Below are 10,163 nucleotides of genomic sequence, written 5' to 3' on the forward strand. Positions count from 1 at the left end.
ATATTGTGCTACACGTATACATTGCTAGTCAAGTGGTGAAATCTGAAACAAGGTTCCCATTAAGTCCCATGAATGCTATCTGCTTGGCACGGTGAGCTATTTTCACTACACTCTGAATTCCTCTATTCATTGTGCAGTTTGTTATGAACCACAGAACACTACTTTGATTAGCTGTTGCGACTGTAAATTAGATTTCTGTTTTAACCCTAACCAGCCTTGACCATGCAGTAATGGTTTATTATTTTCCTCTTATCACATAGTTTTACTGTAGCCCCATCCCAAGCCTGTTTAAATTAAACTATGTTGAAAAATAAAATTATTTTCCTCTTTTTTTTTTTTTTACCTCAGGTCACAATTCACCACTCAACATCTCTAAAATATCTTTCTGTAGCTGTGTACCTCCCTTGAGCTTGTCCTGCTGCGGCATATCAAACCCGGCATCACTGTCATTGGCTCATTTTTATAAATAATTTAGTCCACAGGTTATACAAGGCCGTGTCAAGACTTTTTCTTTTCCACTCGAGCTCTTCCATTTGAGGTCTATAGATCCCTCTGCAGCTCTCCAACATGCGGCCAATTACTTCCAGGTTCCTGGAGGGAGCAGAGAGTTTGTGTTTTTCAATGATGGCTGCTGCAGCGATGACCATGATGTTATCCCCAGCGAGTCATGGGGACTAAATTGAACCGCTACAATACTTGATGGCAATATAAAAAAAGATGGCAATAAAAAAAAAAAAAAAACAGATGAAGTGTACACCACGAGCTCCGCAGTTCTAAGCCATTGTAGGCCTCATTCATTGCACTGCATTATATAACATTAAGTCACTATACACAATGTATACAGTGTAAATTTGCAATGTGTTATGATGCAATACATATTAAAAATACATTGCCAGTGCATCTGGTGATCATGACTATGAGCCCCGCAGCTCCTTTATTCTCCTCTTCCACATCTGAGGTTTTGATCGCTGTAATGGCATGAGGTTGTTGCATAACCAGCCGAGAAAAACAAACCAAGTCTATATATACGTATACAGCAGATAGGTTTCATCAATAAATAAATAGGTGGGATGATTATGTGCATTTATATTTTATTACCTTGGCAAGATAAAAAAAAAGGAGAGACTTAAATAATGTCAGCATTATTATTAGAAGCCGGCTTTCCTGTAGCTTAGAAACTTGGAGTATGGATGCCAGGTTTCTTTATGTGCTACTTTCATACAAATTACGAGAAGGAAATTGGGTTTAATTACATTTAACCTTTGCATGTCACGGTGACTGATTCAGGCAATTTAGTTAAATTCACTACTGTCTGTCTCTCATGCAGGCGTCATAATCATTTGAATAAAAGTTCCCAGGAAGTAAAAAAAAAAACAAAAACAAAAAAAGCCTGAAACCAAACAAAACATGGGGATGGAATAAAATGGTGACTCACAGCTCAGCTAATAAAAGCACAAATATAGGATGACATCAGCTTAGTTACTGCTCTCTGTGCTAAGCTGATGTTCCCAGTTACTATGCTTATGTCATGCATATTGAATGAGAGCACCTCCAGGCCTGGACTTCCAGCCTTTGCTCTCTCTAATCTGAAGCTGTACACTGTTCCACTGTAAGGAAGATTTTTTTTTACAAGGGTAAACAAGACTGTAAGACAAGTACTGCTGAAAGGTCCATAATGTCATGTTATAAAACAATAAATCTGTTCATGAACCCTTCATTTTCTTTGCCATGCTGCAAAGGGCTCGTGTACAGTTACAAGTGCATATTCTGTGAACAGAAAGCAGTGGAGATGGGAGGACAGGAAAACTGACTCTAGGACAGAAATAGACAAGGGTTGCTTTCTTTCCTAAACTGGGATGGTGCAGATTGATGCAGATTTAGAATAATAAAAAACAGAAGAGCTGCACAACTTCAGCAGTTTCTCATATATCCCAACTTTACCCACATCAAAAGCAGAAACTATTACATGTTTAAATGAGGTTGTGGGAACGTAATACAAATAATTCTATTTTCTCATAATTTTCTATATACTGTAAGTCATATTGGCTGGCCAAGCATTATATAGGATGGATTTATTATAGATGACTTGTAATCAATAGCCATGAATCAATGAGCATAGTTCTAGTGCTCATTATAGCTTCATCCTGTGTTGGTTCCTTCACATGCTTGTATACATATCTTATTATGTGCACGTGCATGTGGGAAAGCAGTGGAGCTTCATACATGTGTCTGTGCATATTCAGGTCTTTTCATGCATGTGTTTAGCTTTGTAATAAGATCAATATCTGTAAAATGATCTGTTATGCACATGCCTTACCATCACATCCATGAATACACACACACACACACACACTTCTTTCCCCTCAGCCAGACTCTGCTGTCCCTCTGCATCCCTTGCAGTGTTTGCATTAGTTCATTGAGTTCTGAATCAACTGTTAGAAGAGTCCACGGCGCAATGAGGGGGGGGAGACAATTAGCCTAATGAAGTGCAGGAGCAAATCACACTCAGTGCTGTGCTAACAGTTGCCCTGTGAATATTCATGTGCTGTTGGCTCTGCAGATGCATTAAAAGGCAGCTCCGCGTTGCTGAATACCAATCGTTACATTTCCACCTGTCGCTCGTCTGCTCCCTCACTGAAGACAACATCCTAATCAGCCTTGTTTTGTGTGTGTGCGTGTGTGTGTGTAGCTTTTTGTAGTGTATCGCCCACACAAGACACATCTGTTATTCAATCCAGCTACATCTGTCCGGCCTTTTAAAAACAGAAACAAAGCAAATATTACGAAAATAATAAGTAAAAGATGTCAAGAATTCATTAAATTATATATTATGAGATTATATATATTTGTTCATGTACTATGTATGCATAATCTAAAGGGTGTAACTCTTTAGGAAGAAAAATCTCTGTGTCTTTCTTCAGGTTTGAATTCACAGTGGGCCTGTGTGGAGGCCGCAGCATCTAGAAGCTGAGACCACACTCCAGCACTGAAGCTTTAAGATAATATTTTTAAATAGATTTTATGCAGATTCAGGTGATTCTTATCAATCTCCTGATAGTTTGTTAGCTGCCATTCTGTGTGTGTGCGTGTGTGCCTGAAGCTGGTTATATGAAATGCATCCCTCAGGCTGTAACCAATCATTGTAGGAATGTATTTGTAATTGATTAATTCTTGTATTGCTCTTCACGATAAATAACCAGTTGTTCTTCTGGTTATTCTGCTGGAAAGCCGCTGCTGTACACAGTAAATGCAAAACAGCTCATGTCCCGGGACAATGAAAAAAACTATACGTCCAGAATTACAGTCATTATGTTACATTTTACAGATGCAGTAACTGACTTTTAGTTGAAATGGGCACCTCATAGTAAACTGTGATAATTCTGGATTCACAGCTTCTTTTTTTTTCATTCCTTCCAACCACTTTCATCATTAGCTGCTTCTTGTCAGTCTGCCAGGCCTGCTTGCTGGGCAGGACAGACTGCAGCCCAGGCCAGCCAGATGGAGGTGAGATTATCCTCCATTAGATGACATAATGGTACCGAGGCTCTTATTCCCCACAGACAAGCAGAATGGTCAAACAAAATGTTTTTTATGATTAGTTGAAGTTCTAATAGGGATCAGGCATACAAAGATCTTTATTAATATGATACTCTGAAAAACGTGTGCAGGATCAGTTTGTCTCATCCCTCTTATTTAGACCTTACACCTACTTGAGTCACAATAAGGCTCTTGTCTTATTGTCTCTTGTTGCACCTTGTGCAACAGGTGTTTGTGAGGATAAATTTAGCATTCCACCACAAACCTACAGTCTATATACTCCTTTAATTGATATAAATGCAGCCAGCAAATGACACGCTACACTACTTTTTGTATGATAGGCTGATTAAGCAACCAAAGAGACATTTAAACAAATATGTAAACAAGCAATTGAATGTGCTGAGTTCTGAATGTTTAGTGCTCCTCACACATGGTGGGATAGATTTCTTTATAATGACACAATATAAAAAACAAGATGAGAGGATGCAGTCATTGCACCACAGGAAACATAATAAATACACAAAAAAACAATCAGCCCCTCTGGCAGCACAGTGACTCAACACTGCCATCTGGAGGCAGCTGAGTGCAATTGATTCAGAAGGTGGAAATGCAGTCCCATGTAAACAATGTTTAATTTTGAATTTTGGTCATGTTTTAGTGATTTGATTTGGCTGTGTTTTCTAAAAAATATGTTTAAAAAAACATCAGATCATATCTAAATTAATTCAATTTCCTCTCACAAATAGGAAATATAACTATTTTTCTTACTTCCATAAACATTACCACAGGAATGCACAGTGTTAAATGTTAGTGTGTTATTGGAGTACTGACTAACAACGCAGTGATGACGACTGACTGCTTCTACAAAGGAAATGCATGGAATTGAATGAATTCCTTCTGTAGGAAAAATGTGAGAATGTGACATGCCTCTGAGTGGATCCAGATGCACGGTGCTGAAACACAACAAGCTCTGCAAACTGCCTGAAACCAAACACTGTACATACACCAAGGATGTTTGAATGTCAACATCCTGCTCACTGCCAGAGTGCCTCTTCTTCTGAGATCCCCAGAGCCGTAAGGACACATAACCGTGGAATAATCTGAAGTGCTCTGGACTTTATCCAGAGAGTGCACACATGAGGTGGGAAAAATCATTCCCTGACGGGTTTAATTTTTTTTATCCTATACTAAATACAACACTGGACACTTACAGCCATTAATAGAACCCAAATACAGTTTCTCATATTGACGCTACACATAGATTATAAATACTCAAAATGCATATTGGCCGTATGAGAGAACAGCATGTAAGAGCCGACTGCTCCTTGTAGGTTTGCTTGAAATGCAAAGCATCTCCTTGATTTAGAGTTTGTTGAAATAGAAAAACTACATTTTCATTTTTGAATTATTCATTCCTCCTAAGTGGGTTATCATCTATTTAAGGAGGACCCGTGTATGTAGTTTGTGTATGTTAGTGGAGAGGAAAAAGCAGAAGGTACAAGAAAAAAGGAGGCTTGTATTTTTGTATTTCCCTCAGTGTGATTCTACTACATGTGTCCAAACACTAGTGAGACTTGTGTTTTTGTTTGTATGACCTCAAGCATGTAGTTGTAAAGTGGGCACTGTTACGACTTTTTCACACGAGAAGCAACTAAAAATGACGTGTGGATCAAAGTATAGAGACGATTTCTTTTCATCTACTAACCAGCTGTTATAAAACATCTGCAGGCTGTTGTGAACCGTCATTAAGTATCATACAATCACTTCTTCCAGTGCCCCAACCCTCTCTTCTGCTACACAACAAACAGCTACAGGCACAAATACTATTGCCGTTTCAGTCTTAATAGCGGCTTCTTCATTTAATAACAAGGCAGATAACCTTCAAAAAAAACTTTAATGTGCATGAGAAGACAACAGATGACACATCGAAGCATACAAAGTGAGCTGTCTGTAAAATAAAGATTTATAGGGATACAAAAAAAATCCTATAAAGACATCTGTCTGTAGCTAGAAACATAAAGTATCCCTCTTTCAATTACCTGTCAATAACTAATCAAACATGTTTGCTTTGGACAATTAAAACAATGCTTCTGTGCAAACTGTAGTTGTCTTTTCCTGAAAGGCATCAAATGAATCTCAAAAGAATATAATAAAATACAGATATAACCGAGCAGCTGTGTCAAAGATGATGGGGTTCATGGCTCCTCGATCCCACAGAAAAGTAGACACCAAGGAGACCCGTTCTCTTCCCTTCTGGGAGAAAGAAGGACGAGTGAATGTAGACTGTTCAGAATCGCAGTGGGTGTTTCCCTTAGTCCTTTACTAGAAAAGTCTTCGCAAAAAAAAAAAGATACGTGACATTTTAATCAGCTCCAAAACAGCCTGCAAGGTTGATTATCTTCTTGAAAATTTGAGAACCTTTTCTCCATTCATGTCCAAATTAAATAGTCTTCTAGGGTTTCCACTGTGAACTAACCGATGGCGTCCTTCCCCTTCATGTCCTTAAAATCATAGGACTACACCAGGTCATTTAAAGCTGAAAACAGTCCAAAGGGGAGTTTCTTTTTTCTTATCAGGCTAAACTCGACAGTCCTCTCCTTTAAGATGCATGAAGGGTGCAAGGTGAAGAAAGGTCATAGTGACATGATTCACTCCAGCTTGCAGAAGGTCAAGCTGACATGTAGTGAGAAAAAGAAAAAAAAAATCCTTTCCATTTTAGATAAGAGCTCCCATTCTGAAGTAACAGTGTAATTAGCTAATAATTACGCTAATTGCGCTGATGCTAATTAGACTGAAAATACAGAAACTGGGGAGCTTTTATTTTAAACTGTTGCTCAATTATACTTTTTTAGAAGACCGAGATGAGGGCAAAGACTCCATATAACAAAGCACAGGGGTAAGCAACCAACAGCTGCTGCCCGTCCATGGCCAACGCCGAGATGAAGATCTTTGAGGCGGAGAAACTGCACCAACCAATAATTGCTGTTGTTAGTACGACCCCCATCATGCCCCTGAAGAAAGAGCAGAAAATTATCCTTTGATACAGTTTAATAAAATGTATATATTTATATGTGAATGGCTATAGATAATCAAGGCTTTGCTTGCTTTATCATACTTCAGCTTTGTTTTGCTGTGTACTCACTGTAAGGAGAAGAGGACTCCAAAGCTGGAGAGAAGGATCATGGGAAGGAGGCAGTATCCCAGCACACTCGCCACACAGCCGAATGACACACCCGTCATACTCATAAGGTTCAGCAGGCAGTACATGCCGAGGCAGCCGATCGCACTGATACCGTATACATAACCAAACTGGATCTTACCAGACTGTGAAGAGGACAAAAAGAAGCACACACACTCAGAAACTCACTCACCATTAATTAAGGTTGTTCTTACTATTTTTCCCCAGCATGAATCAAACGACTTACCAGGAGAAGAGTAGCTCCAAAAGCCAAACAGAAGACCATGGGGCCAGCGAGGTCTGTCTCATTCATGATGCTGCCGTCTGCTACTTTCAATGGATGGAGCACAGTCAGAGTCTTCTGCCAGATATGGTCAAAATTGATTCCTAATTCTAAAAGAAGATAACAGAACAGAAAAACACACATATGACATACTGAATCCTAGAAATGTGATACTTGGGTGAAAAGAGCACAGAGGTATGTACAGTATCTAGTATGATGTGCTCTTGCAGTTATACTCAGACGTGTCAGCACTTTGTTCATGGAAAAAAAGACAACTGTCCGTGTGATGGAGACATATCCTCTTAGTAGCCTCAAGGTGTTTCATCATTTTTATAGGTCACACTAATCTTAGTCCGTGATATATTATTTACTGAGACAGTTACAATAGTGTCAGTTGACATTGCAGATTCCTTCCTAACAAAAGGGATGGTGTTTGTTTTCCACTTGCCAAACGGAAAAAAAAAATTAAACTAAGAACACAGACTACATTTCTATGAAAACTGTCAGTCCGACATTTAAATAGATATATGAATGCCAATAAAAAAACAAAATACACCACAAAATCAGAGAAATGACTCCCTCCCAGTTAAGCAGTCACTTTTTGTACCCTTTGAGCCATCAGTGCTTTTTTATTCTATCAATTCTTTCTTGCAGTTATGAGGTTCTCTGACTCTGCATACACATGCAACAGGCAAATTTAACGTCCTAGGAAATCATTCTAAGATTAATGGCCTAAAAGTAATACAGGAGACAAGATTAAGTGCTAAAGTCCATCAAATGTATTCAACGTAGTGAATAAACAAGAGTCATCAAGTAATGTTTAGAATCACCTGACCAAATGTTAATACTAGCACTTGGCTGTTTTTTTTTGTATTGCACTACAACTAGACTTACACACACACACACACAAAACAAGTATTATGTCAGTCAAAACGGGTCTGGAGAGGTCAAAGTGCTTCACAAACCTTCTAGCAGTGGTGGCTCATCATCGAAGCTGTTACTGTACATAGACGGTGACGGGGATGGAGTGTAGGTCTGTGTGGGCTGAAAGATCTGTCCTGTATATGGCTGCTGGGGCTGCATCATTCCCGGGGTAGAGTAGCCCATAGGCTGGGAGTAATCATACTGACCATAACCCCTGGGAACAGAATCAAGATGATCACACTGACTTCTCAACAAATAATACAATAATACACAAACTAAGCATACAATGATAACAGGAATAAGTTTATTTTTTAAATAGAAAAATGCAAATACTACTTGAGTTTTAGCACTATTTTGACTGTAAAAACACACAAATAAGCTGATAGTGAACTTGCCAGTTCACCAAGCCAACAATTTGCAAAACTGGGAATAGAGAAGCACAACTAAGACAATATTTGCGTGCGTAAGAGCAATGAGAACTTACTTGTTGTAAGGGTTTTCAGCGTTGCTGTAGCCATAGGCAGCCTGGCCTTGGTCGTCTACACTGTAGCTGGACTGATAAAAGTCTGTGTTGAAGTTGTCAAACCCCGACATCTCTTACTCTGTTAGTAGCAATGAAGACATAAACAGCAGCATATTAGCCATTGGAAACTTTTTCGGTTTAGAGCCTCAGCCAGGTTTTTTTTATTATCTCAGACTTTGTTTGTTTGTTTGAGGTGTTACCATGTTAGAAAATGCATTTCAATAAAGAGGTGACAGCTGGATATGTTGTCAATAGAAATGAGATAAGTTAAAATAAAAATACTGATCCTCCCTAATATATCTTTTAAGCTACATTTCTATCGAGCATCAAAGCTGCGTTATACATTAGGAAAAGTTATGTTGCAGCTGTTTAACTCATAAGCAGCTGTCAACAACTAGTTTTAACTACGCTTAGTTAAATAATTCTTAAACTAACCAGTGGCCTTTCACAAAATTACCTTAGTCTCCACCTATACGTTTACTGATTTTACCTTAATTAAGTTACCGGCATCCATTAGCCGTCAAAGATGCTAGCTACTTCTATATAATCATGATGTAGCAGTGCTAAAGAAGCTAACAGATTTGCAAACAAACCCAAGACAAGTGTGTGTTGCGTTAATCTCCTCGCACTTTATTAATAACTGTGCTGACTATCGAATAACAAGTCCGGCTTCTCCAAATAAAGCAACAGCTACTAATCTTTAGGAGGCTAACGTACCGTTAACTCTGTGGTTAGCTGGTTAGCTGATGCTAGCGACGAGCTAAGTTGCATATCTTGCTCATAGTGTCAATGGTGGATTCATTATTCTCTGTGAATTTTCTCACAACATCACTATTTTGACTCTATGAAAGCAAAACAACATGGAACTCTTACCTGTGATGTTTAACAAATCTACCAGAGCCCTGCCAACTTGATTGAGGTTGCTACGTGTCAGGAGAAAAGTAAATCTTCCGGGATGATACGCAGCCAACGGGAAGCTGGAAGGGCCATACAAATAAAACTCATCGACGAAAATTTAGCGCGCTCTGCAGGTAAACAGCGGTATTACAATATATAAGTTATATACAATATTACTAATTATACAAAGTCAGGAGCTGGTTTAGTATATAAATATAGCATAATTTTTATGCAATGTTGTTTATTTTCCTGTTGAAAATGCCATTGTCAGAGTGTTGGATATTATAGATATATAAAGATCATTTTGTAAAACAGAAACATTTTAGTTCTAAAGGTCAGCACATAAAGTGCTGCAAACTTCATGTGTTATGGATTGCCCTAATAAAAAAAACAGCATTAACCTACAGCTAATTTTAACAAATGGAGCAAATAGCACTGCAACAGGCCAATAAGTGATTTTTAATGGTGTTACATTAAAATCAGATTGAAATTTAAACTCAAATAAGTCAGGTAAAGGTCACTCCTGTGTTCAGAGAAAATATAAAACCAATCCCAAATAATGTAAAATATTGCAGCATTTCTATAACTTAGATTATAACTTGGTTGAGAAGAATGAGGTCTTATAAATTAAGGCGGTAGATAGGTAGTTTAACAGGACATGCACTGGGCTCCTGGAAGAACTCTTTCATCAGGAAGCAGATCAATCGCTCTGCCTGTGCAGGGGAACTGCACCGCTACAGAATACTGCAGGCGGAACCATCCTCTTTGATGATGACAGATAATGCAAAGTAATGGGCTGATGACCTCTGCCGAGAGGAAAC

The 10,163-nt window shown here is 38.6% G+C and overlaps 1 protein-coding gene across 1 annotated transcript; it reads right to left on the minus strand.

Moving 5' to 3' along the window:
• Nucleotides 1-5,412: 5,412 nt before the first annotated feature.
• yipf5 (Yip1 domain family, member 5) lies at nt 5,413-9,453 on the minus strand. Its single transcript, XM_028421351.1, has 6 exons — nt 9,319-9,453; nt 8,407-8,524; nt 7,964-8,136; nt 6,963-7,108; nt 6,680-6,861; nt 5,413-6,548 (listed from the first exon to the last, which is right to left on the minus strand). The coding sequence occupies exons 2-6, from the start codon at nt 8,514-8,516 to the stop codon at nt 6,386-6,388; spliced, it is 774 nt and encodes a 257-aa protein (XP_028277152.1). The 5' UTR covers nt 8,517-8,524; nt 9,319-9,453; the 3' UTR covers nt 5,413-6,385.
• Nucleotides 9,454-10,163: the final 710 nt, after the last annotated feature.

Source organism: Parambassis ranga, chromosome 14 (assembly GCF_900634625.1).
Source record: "Parambassis ranga chromosome 14, fParRan2.1, whole genome shotgun sequence".
Taxonomy (NCBI): domain Eukaryota; kingdom Metazoa; phylum Chordata; class Actinopteri; family Ambassidae; genus Parambassis; species Parambassis ranga.

What these genes read in the sequence shown, in the direction of transcription:
- yipf5 (XM_028421351.1), bottom strand. Translation starts at nt 8,516, where the DNA reads ATGTCGGGGTTTGACAACTTCAACACAGACTTTTATCAGTCCAGCTAC. An exon ending in GCTGAAAACCCTTACAACAA is followed by an intron (nt 8,137 to 8,406) that starts GTAAGTTCTCAT and finishes TTCTGTTCCCAG; the next exon opens with GGGTTATGGTCAGTATGATT. An exon ending in TTGGAGCTACTCTTCTCCTG is followed by an intron (nt 6,862 to 6,962) that starts GTAAGTCGTTTG and finishes TCCTCTTCACAG; the next exon opens with TCTGGTAAGATCCAGTTTGG.